At 36.4% G+C, this 18,756-nt stretch overlaps 1 protein-coding gene across 1 annotated transcript in view; it reads left to right on the top strand.

Moving 5' to 3' along the window:
• The window catches only part of ADAMTS20 (ADAM metallopeptidase with thrombospondin type 1 motif 20), a 158,877-nt gene extending 141,095 nt beyond the window's left edge, over positions 1–17,782 (top strand). The window contains exons 36-39 of the mRNA XM_069490737.1: positions 642–775; positions 7,195–7,286; positions 15,171–15,275; positions 17,693–17,782. Of these exons, the coding sequence (XP_069346838.1) occupies positions 642–775; positions 7,195–7,286; positions 15,171–15,275; positions 17,693–17,782 (421 nt within the window). The remainder of the gene's footprint in view (positions 1–641; positions 776–7,194; positions 7,287–15,170; positions 15,276–17,692) is intronic.
• The last annotated feature ends 974 nt before the right edge of the window (positions 17,783–18,756 follow it).

Genomic DNA, 18,756 nt, shown 5'->3' with positions numbered 1-18,756 from the left:
GGGAGCCAAGGCTAGAGAATTGTTTAAGGCCAGGAGTTTGAGACCAGCTTGGGCAACATAATGAGACACCCATCTTTAAAATAAATAAATAATAAAATAAATAAATCATTCGAGGATGGTAGCACATGCCTGGAGTCCCAGCTACCCAGGAGGCTGAGGCAGGAGGATGACTTAAGCCCAGGAGTTTGAGGTTACAGTGAGCTGTGATGGCGCCACTGCACTCTAGCCTGGATGACAAGTGCAACTCTGCCAATCAATCAATCAATAAATAAATACTTGAACGTTAGCATGTACTCACATAGAGATTGACTAAGAATACTGTGGGTGAGCAGTAGGACACAGAGAAGGCAAGAATTTAAGACCTACATGGATTTTCATAGAAATCAAACTAATTCCAGCAACAAAAGCTAGGAGAATTACAGCTAAATTATTTTTCTACAAACTGTTAATTGAATTTCCCATTGAGAATTTTGTATGTTAACCTGGAGTAATTTTTACTTGTTTCCCGTTTAACTGGTTGACACTATAATTTTGAAGAGCAGGAGTGTGTTTTTCATCTTTCTACTTCCAAAGGTTACCATTTATCTATGTTATGTAGATAACTGTATCTAATGCTAAAAAATATTCCAATGTTGTTACAGACTACAAAATCCATATGAATGCCCTTTCAATGGAAGTAGAAGGCAAGACTGTGAATGTAAAAATGACTACCTAGCTGCTGGATACACTGTTTTCAGCAAAATAAGAATTGATCTCACTTTCATGCAAATTAAAAGTAAGTGCTAAATCCCTATTTTTAAAACAAAAAGGCTCCATTTGCTAATGAAAGTCTAATAATATGCTAGTATATGTGATATCCAGGGTATGGAGAAGGGCCTTGCACAAACATTTGTCAAAAATTTTTTAAAGTTATTAATTGCGTACTTTCTCTGCAATGACATGTGCCATGGAGATCCTTAATGAAAATGTAGTAGTGACAGAGATGAGATACTGCCCTTCCAAGATAAAACTCTTTACCTTAAAATCCCCAACTACATTAAAGATAAGGAAGTTAATATCCTCAATGTACTTGTAAAGCTTTTTACAGGGTTTAAGGTCATAATTAACATTAGTTTCTATTATAATTTATCAAGTATTTTTTCATACATTATCTCATTTGATCTTTTTAACAACCCTGTATTAGTTGAGGCAGATATGTCACAAGGTTACAAGTGATGAAATTAAGTGGAAGTGAAGTGACTTGTCCCAATTCATACGTACAGTTAGTAACCGACCTTGAGAGGAAACCCCAGATTATAGATCATCCGGCCTAACCAGGAAGTAATTTATAATACAGTCAAGTCTGAACGTATTTATGGAATCTAATATACACTAGGCATAGTGCAGTCTGCCATCCTAAAAGTTACAGATCTCCATAAAGAGGCAAAGAAGTTCATATCAGAAGCAGAGACTCCATCTCATTGCCATTGGGTCACCGTGCATGGCACAGTGCATAAATCATAGAAAAGAAATAAAAAAAAATTTGAGACAATATAGACATGAATATATAATATCTAAATTATACTCATATAATGATGAATTATTATTTTGAGTAATGATGTGTATGAGTTACTGAATATCTACCGTTTACTACAATGGTGTTTACTAAAGTAGAGTTACTGTTTAACTATTGCTATAGTTAAGATCATAAACTCTGGAGTCAGTCTGTCTGGGCATAAATTCTTTGTCTCCATTTACTAGCTATGTGACCTTGGGCATATCTCATTAAGCCTATGTTCCCTCATCTGTAAAATAAGAAGCTGCCTCTGAGGGTTTTTTTTTTCTTTTTTTCTCATCTTCCTTTCCTTCTTTTTTGTCCTTTCTTCCTTTCTTTCTTTTTTTTTTTTTTTGGTGAGAATTAAGAGATGATACTTGTAACATATCTAGTCATTGTCTTACATATAGTAAAAGCTTTATAAATACTGGTTATTATTTACCAATGTATATGTGTCAGGTAATTAGCATTGCAAAGTATGTAACAGTCACTCAGTGGCTTATTGACTGTTAATTGGTCTTTTTAAAAAATTAATTTATCAAACAAAGCTGCCATTTTGCCAGGTATTGGGCTGGGCCCTGAGCATACAATGTCACATACATACATTTTCAAGTCCTCTCTTTTTCTTTCTCAAATTCACATGGTAAAAAACCAGTCTTGATTAAATGAAGCTGTCCACCCATTCTGCACCTGCACCATAGAACTGAATGTGGCAAATAACACACTGCCCTTCTGGCTGCTATTGTCACTGTAAATGAATGACTATTAAGCTTATGTGTACCCTCAGTGCTGCCAAGTAACCTGTTGTATTTCCCTTGTCTATTCTCTCTCCCACTTTCCTAAATGTCTAGCTCATCTTCTCCTTTCACTCCAGATTTCAAGATTTTAACACCTCCACTCTACTCTCATTGCTGATGATCTTCCCATTTCACTGAAAAAAAAAAAAAAAAAAATAGACCAACCAGAAGGGAATCTCTGTAAGTTCCCACTTGCCACATCTACCACATCTACCTGCCTAAACCTTTACCTACATGCCTTCTCTCCTCTTTACTGGGGATGAACTATTCATGCTCCCACCCAAGGCAAATCCCTCACTTGTACTCTAAGCTCATTGTCTTGTACCTACTCAAGAACATTATTTTAGCAGATTTCCCTTTCTCTCTTACATCCTCAATTCTTCCTCTCTGCTGGGTCATTTATATTCTGCATAGAAAAACATGCTCTTTTTTTCTTTCATCATAATTAAGAACAAATCTTCTTGACCTTCTTCCCCTCTAGCCACTGTCTAATTTTTCTGTGTTCCTTTATAGGAAAATTTCTTAAATGACTTATTATTTTCACTCTCTAATTTCTCTTCCCCCATGCTAACCTGAACTCACTCTAATCAGTCTCTTATTCATACCACCCCCAGGAAACAGTCCTTATCAAAGTTATCAATGACTTCTGTTTCGCTAAATCTATGATAAATTCTTGGTTTTCATCTTACATGATTCAGCAGCAGCATCAGGATTTCAGGACAACACAGTCTCATGGTTTTGTGCCTTTATTGGCCACCCTTTCTCCTGTTCATCCCATTGTCCCTCAACTTGGCTAGTTACTCTTCATCTTCCACAACACTGAATGCTGAAGAGCTGAAGTTCTCAGTCATTCCCTTGAGAATCTCATTCAATTTATAGATTTCAGATACCATCTATTAAATGACAGTCCCAAGTGCATATTTACAGCTTGTACTTCTACCCTAAACTCCAAAATTCAACTGTCTACTCAGCATATCCATGTGAATGTCTAGTAGGTAAGTCAACCTCAATGTATCCAAAAGTGAACTTGCAATATTTCCTGCCAAACCTGCTCCCTCCACCCCAAATTTTTACCATTACAGTAAATGGCAACTATAATCTTCTAGTTAGTTTAGCTAACACCTAGCAGCATCTTTAACTCCTACCTTTCACCCACACCCACATGCAATCCATCGTCAAATTTTGTCAGGTGAGTATTCAACATGCACACTGCTACAGACTGAATTGCGTCCCCCAACCCCAAATTCACATGTGGAAGCCCTAACTCTTAATGTGATATATTTGGAAATGAGGCTTTGGGATATTATTGGGTTCATATGAAGTCTTATAAAGGTGAGGCCCTCATAATGGGAGGAGTGCCCTTGTAAGAAGAGGAAGAGACACCAGAGCTCTCTCTCTGCCACATGAAGACACAGTGAGAAGAGAGCCCTCACCAGAACCGGACCATGCTGGCACCCCGACCTCAGACTTCCAGCTTCCAGACTGTGAGAAATAAATTTCTTTCAGTTAAGCCACCCAGTCCATGGTATTTTGTTATGGCAGCCCGGGCTGTCTAAGACATGTACCAAATTTCACTTTTTTACTACCTCATTTGCTGCCACCTTGGTCCAAGTCCACACCATATTTTCACTGCGATTATTATACCTACTGACTGGTATTCCTTCTTCAGTACTGCACCACTCTTCTCCTTTCTGGCTGAGATTCTCTTCTCAACAGATAAGCCAGAGTGATCCCCTACAACTGCGGTTCCCAACCCCTGGGCACAGACTGGTACAGGTTGGTGGCCCGTAAGGGACTGGGCTGCAGAGCTCCATGGTCCTCGCCCCTCCACCCCCACCCCGCCCCCATGGAAAACTTGTCTTCCATGAAACTTAGGAAGGGGGGCGTGCACAGCGGGAGGTGAGCTCAGTGGTGAGCGAAGCTTAATCTGTATTTACAGCTGCTCCCCCATAGCTCGCATCGCCACCTGAGCTCCGCCTCCTCCCGCCCCATGTCCCTGTGTCCGTGGAAAAATTGTCTTCCATGAAACTGGTCCCTGGTGCCAAGAGGTTTGGGACTGCTGCCCTACAACATAAGCTATATCATGTCTTATACATTATCGCATCTGATCTTTTAACAAACTCAAAGTCTGCTCAAAACACTCCTAACATTTCCATCTAGCTCAGAGTAAAATCAAGAATTCTTTGCCAGTCAACAAACTAACATGATTTCCACATCTCCATTACCTCTCTGCTTCCCATCCCCTCTAACTCCCTCTACTGTATACTCTACTGCAGGCACACTGGTGTCTTTGCTGCTCCTTGAAAACACCAGGCAGACTCCCACCTTAAGCCCTTTGCACTTATTGTTCTATCTGCCTGGATCACCCATCTGTCGGACAGTTAAGTGCATGGTTTACCCCTTCATTTCTTTTGGGTATCTGCTGAAATTCATCTTCTCAGTAAGGCCATCCAGGACCACTCTCCGTTCCTAAATTCTCTTTTTCTCCATCCTCTTCCCTGATCTGTTTTCTTTTCATGGGAAGTATCACTCCTAATATATACTATAAAATTTACTTTATTACTTGTCTCTCCCTGGGAAGACTCAGGTTCCATCAGCCTCTGTTTCATCCATTGTTTTGTGTACGGTATCTATAATAGTGCCCTATGCACAATAAGTTGCAAATAAATATCTGTTGAATTAAAAGTCTTCACTTTCCTCAAGAAGCTTATAGGAACACCTATCTTGAACAATCCTGAAGACAAATATAAGTTAAACAAGGTGGGGAAAGGAGTTTCAGGAGGAGGGAGAAGCATGAACAAAAGTATGGAAGAGTATCTTGGTGATGTCAGAGAATGAAAAGTATTATAGTTTTGTCTAAACATAAGTCAAATGGAGGTTAGGGGATGGTGGCTAGTTAGAGAAGTTCCCAAGAATCAGATCATACTAATCTATACAGGTAAATTTTATCTTGTAGGTCATAGGAGCCATTGAGTAAAGGCAGAACCAGGGGAAGGAACAGACGAGGTTGGAGGGAGAACACACTGTATTCATGAAAACAACTAGGAAGCTAATGTAATAATTCAGATAGAAAGTGATGATAGCCTAAATGAGGGACATGAGTCAGGATAGGGAGCTATTTGAGAAATATTAAAGAGGTTGACTCTATAGAATTTTCTGACTGAAGAGATGTGGGAATTAGTGACATGAAATACTTAGAAAGATTTCCAAAATAACCAGGTGGTTAGTGGTATAGTTCAGTGAGATGGAAATACAGTAGGGGAATAAATTTGGAGAAAAAAATAATTCAGTTAGCTTGGGACATGTTAAGTCAGAGATATCTGTGGATCATCCAAGCAATGATGCCCAGTAGGAGGTTGAAATATGTTCTGGAACCCACCAGAGTTAGGTGGACTGGAGCCATCATTGTGTAATTGGTTGGTAAAACCGAGTCCATTGGCTGGTCATCATGCTTTTGGGGGAGTTAGTAGCAAATGATGCAGCAAAAGTTGTATCCCTGCTCTGATCCAGCCTAACCCATAAGTGTCACAAATAATCAGTGGTGTGCATATAAATGTTTAACAACCATACATCCAAGGAGAGAAAAAAGTCAGATTTTTAGTATTAGGCAACGTCCATGGTGTATATATTCCCACCATGGCCAATTATACACCACCAACATGACCTCCTTGTACGTGGAGTTGGGAAGAGATGCACATGGTTGGCTCTCACTATTTTTTACAAGCTTGTTCTCACACATCATGATAGGCCTACTAGTTTTAGCAACTGTTCTTGGAAAAGTGATAGGTATTTCTAGAAATGCTACCTTTGGGAATTGCCTCTAGGGAACTGGTGTCATCATGAGGAATGCAGTGATCTTGCAGTCTTAAAAAGTGAAGGGGCTTGAAATAATGCCAGTGGAGATGACCAGCCACTGGTTGGATTATTAGGTTGGGATATTATTTAAGTGATTCAAACATAATTAAGTGACTGAAGCAGCTGACTTTTAGGGTTCCTTCCAACCTGTTTTAGATCAAATGATTCTATTTTTGCTACTTTATCAAAATCTCCACTACTATTTGCCAATCAGCATATTTTACTAACAATGTTAGCAATGTCTGAAAAGAATAGAAACAGGCTGGGGGCGCGGTGGCTCATGCCTGTAATCCTAGCACTCTGGGAGGCCGAGGCGGGAGGATCGTGTGAGCTCAGGAGTTCAAAACCAGACTGAGCAAAAGCAAGACCCCGTCTCTACTAAAAAATAGAAAGAAATTAGCTGGACAACTAAAAATATATAGAAAATATTAGCCAGGCATGGTGGCGCATGCCTGTAGTCCCAGCTACTTGGGAGGTTGAGTCAGAAGGATTACTTGAGCCCAGGAGTTTGAGGTTGCTGTGAGCTAGGCTGACGCCACGGCACTCTAGCCAGGGTGACAGAGCGGAACTCTGTCTCAAAAAAAAAAAAAAAAAAAAAAAAGAATAGAAGCAATAATATAATGCAATAACATAAGAAATCAGAGGAAATAGCACCCTTTTTGGTTGGTGTTTTTAAATTGCCTAATGAATTGCTATATATGCTGTCTGTAAGGATATATAGACTCAATATTGCTTTGTCATATCCACTTACCTTTAAATAATCTTTTTTTTTCCTTCAGTGACTTTGCTCCTAACCCTAGGGCTATTTGTGAGATGAACATTTTTGTATTAAAAAATTATTTATTTAGAACCTGTTCTATGTTATGTACTAGAATTGACAACATTTTTGCTTAAATTTTTAAAATTAATTATACAAATATGTTAAAGAAAGTAATAAGAAAACTATGTTTAACAATGAAGATTGTATTACTGTCTCAATGGTAAAGCATTTCATTTGTTATTTTCTAGCTACAGACCTTCTTTTCTCCCAGACAATATTTGGAAAGGCAGTTCCATTTGCCACCGCTGGAGACTGCTATAGTGCTGCCAGATGCCCACAGGTATTTCATATTTGATTAGTTTTCCCTTCACTATGAAAAAAATTTAATAGTGTTTCTCTTCCTTCATTTTTTTGACCAGAATATTGCAAGAAACATAGTAAATAGAAATGCAAAACTTCCTATATGTACTTTATTTCAAAAGCTATGAATAAACTTTGCCAACATTGGGTTTGTTCGAAAAGTATAATAATGAGAATTTTAAATTATTCAGATTCTATTTCCCCTTCCATAATTCTTTATCATTTTTAATTTTTCCATTTAGTCCATGGCAATGAATGGACTTGGTTATTTAAAAGTATGGTGTTTAATTTCTACCTATTTGTGAATTTCCCAAATTTCTTTCTGGTTTTTATTTCTGTTTTTATTCCATTGTGGTTAGAAAACACACTTTATATTATTTCAGTCTTTTTAAATTTATTGAAGCTTGTTTTATGGTACAGCATATAGTTTATCCTGGGAAATATATAATAAATTCTTAGGAGGAATGGGCATTCCGTTCTTGTTAGGTGCAACGTTTTATAGACTACTTGTTGGCTTATGGTGCTGTTCAACTCTTCTTTTTTCTTGTTGATCTTCTGCTTAGTTGTTCTATCTGCTGAAAGTCTTCAAGTATTATTTTTGAATTGTCTATTTCTTGCTTCAGCCTTGCTTCATGTAAGTTATTTTATTTCATTTATTTTGGAGTTTTGTTGTACATGATTAGATGTTTATAAGTGTCATAACTTCCTAATAGATTGATCTTTCTATCGTGAAGTGTTGTTTATTTGTAGTAATTTTTTTGTTTTAAAGTCTAATTTATCTGATATTAGTGTGACCACTCCAACTCTCTGAGAGTTATTGTATATATTTTCATCTCTTTACTTCCAACTTATTTATATCTTTGGATCTTAAGAGTATGTCCCATAGAGCAATTTGTTGGATTGTTGCCTTTTGATTGGATTGTTTAATTGTTACATTTACTATGTATTTACATCCACCATTTTACTTTTTGTTTTATATATGTCTTATGTTGTCTTTGTTTCACTGTTCCTCCTTACTGCTTCCTTTTTATTCAGTGAATGTTTTCTAGTGCAACATTTTAATTTCCTTAATGTTTTCACTATATTTTTTTAATTACTTCCCTAGTAGTTATTCAAGGGTTTAAGACACACACACACACACACACACACACACACACTGGAATCCACTTCAGATTTATACTATTGAATATTTTTATATTTCCAGTGAAATATAGAAATAATGCTCTTATATATACCCTATTTCCTTCTCCTTTTTTGGTGCTATGGTCATTATACATAAACCATCTATAAATCCAACAAACCCACAATATATTGTTATAGTATTATCTTATATAATTTTAGGTCTTTTAGAGCACTGGTCCCCAACCTTTTTGGCACCAGGGACTGAATCATGGAAGACAATTTTTCCATGGACCAGGGTTGGGGTGGGGTGGGCGTGTGGTGGGGTATGGAGCTCAGGTGGTGATGTGTGCTGGTTTCTTAACAGGCACTGGACTGGTACTGGGCCATGGCTGGGGGCTGGTGACTGCAGTTTTAGAGAATATGAGAGAAGAAATTAGAGCAATTATATATTCATTGAGTTTTGTTATATAAACCTTCTTGTTAAGTATTTCCAGTTGTCTTCATTTCTTCTTATGGATTTGATTTATTATCAGGTTCATTTCCTTACTCCAAAACAGCTTTACTCACCTGCCTTATTTGTTCCATTATTGTCAAATATATTACATTTCTCTATATTACAGGCCAGTAATATAATTATCTACATCTTGGTTTATATAATTGCTTTTAAATCAGTTAAGAATAAAGGTGAAGACATATGCAATTATAGTGTCTTTTATAATTACCTACATAATTACCTTTACCAGTACTCTTTGATTTCTGTTGATTTGTATTAATACCTGTTGACATTTGTTTTCAGCCCAACGAACTTCCTTTAGTGTGCCTTGTAAGGCAGATCCGCTAGTAAGAAATCCTCTCGGGTTTATCTGGGAATCTCCTTATTTTGCCTTCATTTTTGAAAGATAAATTTGCCTATTAAAAAATACTTGATTTACAGTTTTTAGTTTTCAGCACTTTGAACATGTCATCCCACTGCCTTCTGGCTTCTAGCTAGATAATAGATGTCAGCTCCTTATCTTCCTGGGTTTGACACATATGCAGCCATTTTTCTCTTGGTGCTTTTGGATTTTCTCTTTGTCTTTCAACATCTTTACTGTGACATATTTGGTGTGGATCTCTTTGTGTCTACTTGCCTTGGAGTCTACTGAGCTTCTTAGATGTGTAGATCAATACGTTTCACCATATTTATAACATTTTCAGCCATTTCTTTCAAATATATTCTCTGCTCCTTTCTTTTTCTTCTCTCCTTTTGGTACTCCCCTTGTGCATACACGTGTGGAGACTTAATGGTGTCCCTTTATTTCCCCGAGGCTCTGTGCCTTTTTCTTCATTTTTTCTCTCTGTTCTTCAGATTGCAACAATGCATCAACCTCTTCCAGTCTGCCAGTTCTTCTGCTAGCTCCAGTGTACTGTTTGAGTCCCTCAGTGCATTTTTTATCTTGTTTATTATACTTTGCAAATCCAGAATTGTTTTTAACTCTTTTTGCAAAATATAATATCTATCTCTTGGCCGGGCGCGGTGGCTCACGCCTGTAATCCTAGCACTCTGGGAGGCCGAGGCGGGTGGATTGCTCAAGGTCAGGAGTTCGAGACCAGCCTGAGCGAGACCCCGTCTCTACTAAAAATAGAAAGACATTATATGGACAACTAAAAATCTATATAGAAAAAATTAGCCGGGCATGGTGGCACATGCCTGTAGTCCCAGCTACTCGGGAGGCTGAGGCAGTAGGATCGCTTAAGCCGAGGAGTCTGAGGTTGCTGTGAGCTAAGCTGACGCCACGGCACTCACTCTAGCCTGGGCAACAAAGTGAGACTCTGTCTCAAAAAAAAAAAAAAAATAATAATATCTATCTCTTTATTGATATTCTCTATTCAATGAGACATTTTTATCATCCATTCTTTTACTTTTTTAAACACGGTTTTCTTTAGTTTGAGCATGTTTATATTAGATGCCTTAAAGTTTTTGTCTGCTTAGTCTGACATCTGATCCCTCTCAAAGGCAGCGTTTGTTGCCTTTTTTCCCACATATGACTCGTCCTTTCAAGTTTCTTTCAAGTTTCAAATTATGTCTCATAATTTTTTGTTGAAAACTGGACACTTGAGGTAATATATTTTAGCAACTTTGGATACTAATCTTTCCCTCTCCTCTGGAACTTCTTGTTGTTATGGTTGTTGTTTGCTTGTTTGTTTGTTTGTGTGTTTGTTTAGTTGCTTGGCTGAAGTGTTTCAGTGGATCCTATTTCCCCTGTAGTGTGCAACCTTTCCTCTTGCTCCTCAGAGGGTGCAGCGTTGGGCATACACAGTCACCCTGATGCTCCTCTTCCCTAGGGATGACAGTGGTCTTAGCTGGGCTCCCTTCAATTCTTTCTCCCTGACCCCCTGTTAGGTTTCTAGTTAGTTTGCCTCTACTGATATCCTGCTCAGCTCTTAGTCTCCACTAATTGCTACATGATTGTTCTATTCTTTCAACAACATGCTGGGAGCATAAATTACTCCACAGTCTGATTCAATTAAATTGAGGCCTCTTGACCTCAATTAGTCTTATAGGTCAGTTTTTGAGGTTAGGAAAGAACCCAAGAAGAGTACTTAGCTTCTTCCCCGCTTCTTTCTGCTAAGCTTCAATATTATCTACTATATTTCTAATTGCTATCCATGAGCTACCACCCTCTTCTTTACTGCACACCACTAAAATCTTATTTTAATAGCACCCTTAATCTTGAACCTCTCTATGTTCTATTCCAAATAAGCTCAGTTCCATTAGGAAAAGCTATGGAATTTTCTGGTTTTGCAACTTGATTCTCTCTCTGGGAAGAATCTCTGCACCTATCAGAGGGGGCAGGGATAGTGGCCTAGTCTTCAGAATAACACCCCGGCTCTATAAACAGGATCCTGGATCGTGGTCATAGCCCTTGGTCTTCTAGGATTGCCCTTCTCAGCATGGAGGCTCTGCCCTACCAATGATTTTGGGTAAGGATGAATCAGGCTTGGTGTTTTTGGTCTGCCATACCTGGGATAGATTGTCTGCTCTATTAGTAGGAACTGGGTGAGAGAAGGGATCAGACTCTCAGCTACTCTTGCTTATAATAAAACATTTGCAATACAGAGCTAGATGGGATACAAAATGCTGGTGGCCTGTCCCTCCCAAGGAGAAACCATAGCCATAACAGAGATGAGGGGAAAATGGAGTCTTAGATTCTTAACTGCACCCACCATGAATACAACTATCATCTCACTGAGGTGTGAGAAACAGAGGGTGGGCTATGGTTCAAATGCCACAGGCTGTCACTGTTCTTACTTAGATTTAATAGATTTTCTTCAATAAATGTTTCTCCTCTTGCTGTATAACCTTATGACAATTTTCACAACTTTCAATGGTTGTTGTATTTATAATTTTCCCTAGTTATGCCTGTTTCACTGGAGAGAATGTCCATGGGCTCTTCACATCGCAATTCTAGAAGTGCTTCCTCTCTTGGCTGTATTTTTAAAGGCAGTTAACTTTGCAGAGGAATCCTGTGTTCTCATTCAATCTTTGAGGCTGGTTAGCTCTATTCATGTCCATTCTTCTTCTTCCCAGTTCCCTACGTCACTCATATTGGTGATCAACAACAACTTCCTTGCAAGTGGTTATTGACCTACTATTTTCCTTTCAGTTCCCTTTCCAGGACTGTCCTTCCCCTGCTGAGGCCCCTCCACTTCTGAAGCCTTGCATTGTCTCTTCAGACACCTGTTCTAAAGGCAAGGATGTATAACCTAGAATTTTAACATTCTAAACAATTTTTCCCTGATATATGGATATTTTTATTGGTTACACCTCCATTTTGAACCTTTCAAATGGAAATTATTCATTCTCCAAAGGCCAACACATCTCAGAACTGATCAGCTTTGTCCAACAACCCATCCTCCTTTTAAGATAGGCCTTCTGGTCATACATGTGATGTACTTAGAGAGAAGTAAATTGACAGTGCAACCTAGCTATGTGAACAGTCTGCTGATACAAGACCTCACAGAAGTTGTTACTTTGGGGAGGTCACCAAATTCTGGAAATCTGGTCCTTGTCATTATGTGTGTTGAACTGAGTAAGTTCTGGTCAATGAACCATCAACAAAATTCACAAGAGACTGATATACGAGTAAATCATATAAGTGTCAAATGGAATAAAAATCCTTTTACTTTATGAAGTCTCCTCATAGGAAATATCTTAACAGAAAGCCAAGAATTACAGACAAAATTTTTTTGATGTATATGGAATCTGAATAAGAGATACTTACACAATCAGGTTTTTAAGTAAGATAGCTATTTCCATTTGTTTATAACTCCCTTTCTCCAATTTCTGTGTAATCCTATTTTTCCACATAATATTTTGAGAAAAGTATGTAGCTATAAACTGGGTAATCCTAGTTTATAGGTGAAGAAATGGACATTTCATTTTAACAATCTTTCCAACATCCTTGAGAAAATTATAGGCAGAACCAGTGATAAAATTCTCCTCTCTGTGCATCAGGGTGAGATGCCTCCCTCAGATGGCTTTCTAGGCATTTTGGAATACAAAGCTTTATTTAAAAAGTTATATATTATGGGACATAGAGACATGCTTGTCAAAAGGAGCCATGCCCATCTATATTCAGTCTGTATTTATCTGCTCGAGGTTACTGTTACCAAAAATACAAACTGCTCAGTATTTTGGGGGATGTTCTGTCAAATATATATACCATATTTTGTGTTAAGTTACACAACATTTGCATGAATACTCTCCAGATGTTTGATGTCACAGAAAGAACTTATTCTGTTGTTTGGGATTCATCAAAACCACATCCTCTGTGTTTGTATATGACAGGGTACCCTGGGACGTGAATGCTGAAAAGAGAATGGACGCACATGGTGCTCTTTAGGGAAAATAAACTTTGCCACGTTGCAATATGAGATGACGTTAAGGAGTGTGATGTGATTTTTGAATACGTATGTCAAAAATGAAATAAAGTAAATGTTGTTTACTTTTTGCAAAGCCACAAAAATAAAAAAAAAACTATGCATCTCTTTGGCTAGTTTGTAATTGATATTTGATTATGTAAGAGAAAGAAATATTCACTTTCAGCCAGTGCCAGTAGAGCATGGCCAGCCTCCATTTAGAGTGTTCAGAATCAGTAATTAAATGTTTGGAATGAGTTTTCTTTATTATCTGATGTAGAGTTTAATATATATCTGTAAAATCTATCCTTTTGATTATATTATTTAGATTTCACCTTATTTTTGTCCACTTGATTTGTCTTGTTACTGAAAGAGGCATATTAAATTTTGCTTTCCTTAGGGGGTGTCTATCCATGTCTCCTTGCATCTCTTATAGCTTTTGTTTCATAAAAATTGTCACGTTATTTAATACATACTACTAATGTGCAATATCTTTGTGGTGGCTCATGATTTTTAGCACTGCCTTGTCATGGTTTCATGATTTGGGACTTGAATTCTCCTTTGTCCCTTCTCAGGATCACTACTTCTCCTCTCTTTTTATGCTCATGTGCCTGGTATAATTTTTACCCATCCTTTTATTTTTAACCTTTATGAATCACCCTTGTTCTCATGTACACAGCGTGTAGTTGGATTTTGTTTTGTAAGCCAATTGGAAATTTTTTACAAAATAGATGTTATATCCATTCACATTTTAAATTTTATTTTTTGATATAGCATGTAGTAAAATTATCTCTTTTGGTGAATAGTTCTATGAGTTTTAACATATGTGTAAATTCTTGTTATCATCACCATAGTCAGAATACAGAACAGTTCTCTTACCCACAACAACTTCCTCACACTCCCTTATTTGAGTTGGTCCCCTCCTCCTACCTAACTCCTGGCAAACACTGATCTTTTCTGTTGCTATAGTTTTGCCTTTTCTGGAATGTCATATAAATGTCATCTGAATGTAATCATACAGTATATTACCCTTTGAGACTGGCTCCTTTTATTCAACATAATGCCTTTGAGATCCATCGTGTTGTTGCATGGATAAGTAATTGCTCCTTTCTATGGCTGAGCATTCCATCCTTTGGATGTCCTGTAGCTGGTCTAGTTTGTCCACTTACCTGTTGGAAAACAATAGGTTGTTTCTGGTTTTTGGAGTTTATGATATACACATTTGTGTACAGGTTTTTGTGTGACCATAAGTTTTCATTTCTCTAGGATAAATTCCAAGGAGTGGGACTGCAGGATCACATAGTCCATATGTGGTACATTTGTACAGTAGGTTAAGAAATGATATTCTTACCACAAAAGGGTAGGGCACAATAACAGAAGATTCTTGAAAATATATTAAACAGGTATAACGTCAGAGAAGTTAGCAATGAGGGGTCACACATTACAACTAGACAAATGCTAAAGTGGAACAAGTGTCTGTCCCTATGAACACCCCTTCTTTCAGAATTTGCCAGTTGCTACAGGACCATTAGCTCTAGTTGTCAAGTCATAGAGTGCTAGGGTTGGACAGAATTACTTTTCCAAAAATAACATTATGTGGTATTAATTCAATTACTGCTTGTAATTAAGGTGACTTATTGGTAATCAATTTTTTAAATCCTTGTTCATTTTCTTTACAGTAAGGTGGTATCAATTATTCCTTTATTTTTTAAAGGAAGACCCTTCAAAAGTAATTTGAGTCCTTCCCCATATAATTCTCATTCAACTGTTTCCAGGCAAGAGCATTATTAAATATTTTATGGATTCCATCTATTTTTGTTTTTTCTTATTTACAATCCAGGGACAATTCAGCATTAATTTGGCAGGAACTGGAATGAAGATATCCAGCACAGCCAAGTGGCTTGCGCAGGGAAATTATGCCTCTGTCATCATACACAGATCACAGGTAAGTCCTACTGGACCAAAAAGCCGGTTTGAAAAACTTCTGTGCTATGAGCTAGCATTAAAGGTCCTCTACTTTAAATTTAAAGTTATATGAAGTTGGTGACTAAAGAGTTATTGCATATAATGGGTCCATTATATATAATGGGGTACAGCATCAATTTATGAAATGAAACTGGGTTCATTTTTATTAATGTGCATACATAGGTTTTATATACATACAAATCCATATACAAGCTACAGATACCTGAAAATGAACTGTCAAATGCTAGGACATATAGATTTTGTCCATCTCAGGTTTGAGGCTAATGACTTGAAATGCAGGTAGTTTAGAAAGAGGTAGTGCTTTTTTACTCTTCTTTAATTATTAAAGGTTTGTAGGTTCTAATATTTTGAAGTGAGGGTTAAATTTTTGGCTTATTTACCTCACTGCCTTGCTTTAGTGATGGGGGTGGTGTTGGAGCCATTTGTCATTTAATGAATATCCTTCACAGTTTTTTCACAAATTAGGATTATGATTTATGTTATTTTCATATTCTCCTTTCTATATTCATCTAGATAACATTATTTTATATATATATAAATATGGATTACTATATGGTTATTTTAACTATAGCATATGTATTTATCCAAAGTAGAACCTATTTAATTTTGTTGCTGGTGTGGTGTACTAATACGTACACTTCATCAAATGCCTTCTATTACTTGCAGTTATTGTATCTTAGATAGCATGTCTTTATCCATAGTAAATCTGGATCTAGGTTATGTGTTCTTACCTACATTGCACATAAATTGGCATCAGCAACAACCCCTGCCCACTCTAATGTTTTGTGATTTTTCTTCCTTTTCATAAAAGCGACTTCTGTTATACTCTCATTTATATGAACATTATTCGTGAATGAAATTCAGTATTCTGATATTCATAGCCTGTAAAATGTTCTGTTTGTGAAGATGATGAAATTGTGCTTTAAATAGCAATTAAAGAATTTTGGTTTTTATTATTTGTCTTATATGGGTAAACTAGTAGGCTTTCAAAAAGAATGACTATTTTTAAATATTTATTTCAAATATTTCGATCTAGTTCCTTTTGGAAAAAGAATGGGAATAAAGTAATTACTTATTTAAAGTACATTCTGAGCAGGTATAAATATAGAGAGCTCAATAAAACATTCTGACCTTATGTATTCAGCTTTTATATATCTTTTGGTTAAATGTAAAGACTGAATTCTGGCCGAGGTCACCAGTAGATATGGATATTTAGTAAAAGCATTCATTTTCCTTCTATTTAACTTCTCTTCTAAAGATTAATTAGAAGATTGGAAACTTTTTAACTCAATCAAAAATTTGTACATGACAGTGTTTCTTGAAATCTGGTGCCTGGTGTGAAAATGATACTTATGAAACCCAATTTAAAAATGCAAACATGTTTCAACATATTTTTGTTTGTCAGTAAATTTAATCAAGGTTAAGTTTTTACTTCAGCAGATTGGGAATAGGGACATATACAAAACTGAGTTTTTACTGTCATTCCCTTCTCTATGTACTAAGATTCTTCCAAGTTAAAAGGGCCATGGAAAGAAAAGGCAACTTGGAAACTCTGGGTCTCAAAACATTCTTCCATCTCAAAAGGTCCCAAGAACACAAAGTTTCCTTCTCTACTCTTCCTCCTTAGATTAAAACAAAAAATCTTACCTTCTCCAGAAATTAGAATTCAACCTATTTTTGTCTCATCCTATGAAAATGCCTTTAGTCTTCTAACTTTTGGATCTAGAAAGTAGATCTATCATGTCCTCACCACCCGCCTTGACCCCATGTCTGCCCATCTGTTCCTCGGTGAACTGCTTTGCTTAGGGAAGAATCTCCCTTTTTAGTCTTTCTATAATTACAATGTTGGTTTCTAGCCCAATTTTTATTTATTTTTTGCTCCCTTTTACCACCTTCCATACTTTTCTCCAGAGTGTGTTTCTAATGCTTTCATGAGAGGCTTGAGATAAACTCACTGTAGCATGAATTGTATTCCTCTAAGGTCAAGTTTGTATAATATGTTTCTTTTATTTAGTCTAAGAGAATATTATGTAAAATTGTGCAAATATTGGACAGCAAATTGGGAGAGGTTTTAATAAACTTACTGAAAAAAAAATAGATTCCTTTATGAAAAATATGTGGATTGAGATATATTGTCTAAGTTAGGGTGTGAATTATAATCATCAAGTAGCTAATATAAATCTCAGGTTATCTGGTTCCCTTTTAACTTTCCCATGACCACTGATTTGAACTAATACTGAAATAGTATGATCCTTGTCCTGGAATGTAATTGTTGTAGGAAACCACATGATTCAAAGCATTTGCTTTTTCTCCTTTGTGTATGCAGATATCTGCTTGTATAAAATTATTCTATATTCTGCCTCTGCTTATTTTCAGGATGGAACCAAAGTCTACGGAAGGTGTGGAGGGTTCTGTGGGAAGTGTGTTCCTCACGTGACTACTGGTCTCCCAATTCAAGTAATATGAACATTCAGAAGAGGGAAGTATGCCCTAAAGAGGAGATATTCTCTGGAACATACAAATAACTGGTGCTCATTTCTTTACTTCTCCCTCCCTGAGATTTCCATATATAAAATGTCTCTGTCATTTTTTCAGGGTGCTCATCAAGGATTCAAATGGCTACTTAATTTTTTCAGGGTCTTCAGAATAAGCAATGGATATGTGATTCTAATCACATCATTTTTAAAGAACATAATAATTTATGGTAGAGAATAGAAGGATGTTTGAATGAATTATACCAAAACAATGTTGCTATTAACAGCTTGGACTGGACCACAATTATATTATACCTATAACCACACGTGTAAATCTCTGCTCAGTATTCTACTGTACAATGAAATGTTTATTCTACTTATTGAAATGGAGAAAGTAAACAATAGGAAATAAACTTATTCAAAATTACTATAAACATTCTTGAATCTATCAGGTGAATAGCAAATCAATAGTTACATTATAAAAGTACATAGCCATTATACTTTCTGCTGATACAGTTTGGATGCCTTGTTTTATTTTTCCTTTAATTTTAAGTTGTGGATTATGGTATTTAAATGAAAAAAAAAGTTCTAAAAATGTGGTACAAATTTATTAAAAATGCATGCTTGGGTTAAATAGTAAATGTGAAATTTTGTGGGTATAATACAGAAGATATACATTAGAATTTCATTTTTAAAACCTACCTCTTATTTGTACTTATAAGAGCAATGCATTGTTTTTATAATGTTTATATTCTATTTTGCCTTTGTAACTCTTGTATGTATATATATATTCTTTAAAAATCTATTTTCTCAAAGTTATGTACTGTATTTTTTTAATCAAATAGAAAGAGAATTATTGACATTTTGAAATCTGATTTTAGTAAACATAAAATTATGTTTACATATGCAACAGTTTTATTAGAGATGTTTATTTTATAGCAGAGGTTTCTCAAAGCCAGTACATAA

Source organism: Eulemur rufifrons, chromosome 16 (genome assembly GCF_041146395.1).
Source record: "Eulemur rufifrons isolate Redbay chromosome 16, OSU_ERuf_1, whole genome shotgun sequence".
Taxonomy (NCBI): domain Eukaryota; kingdom Metazoa; phylum Chordata; class Mammalia; order Primates; family Lemuridae; genus Eulemur; species Eulemur rufifrons.
Note: the sequence above shows the minus strand (reverse complement) of the source record. Positions and strands in the feature narration are given on the sequence as shown.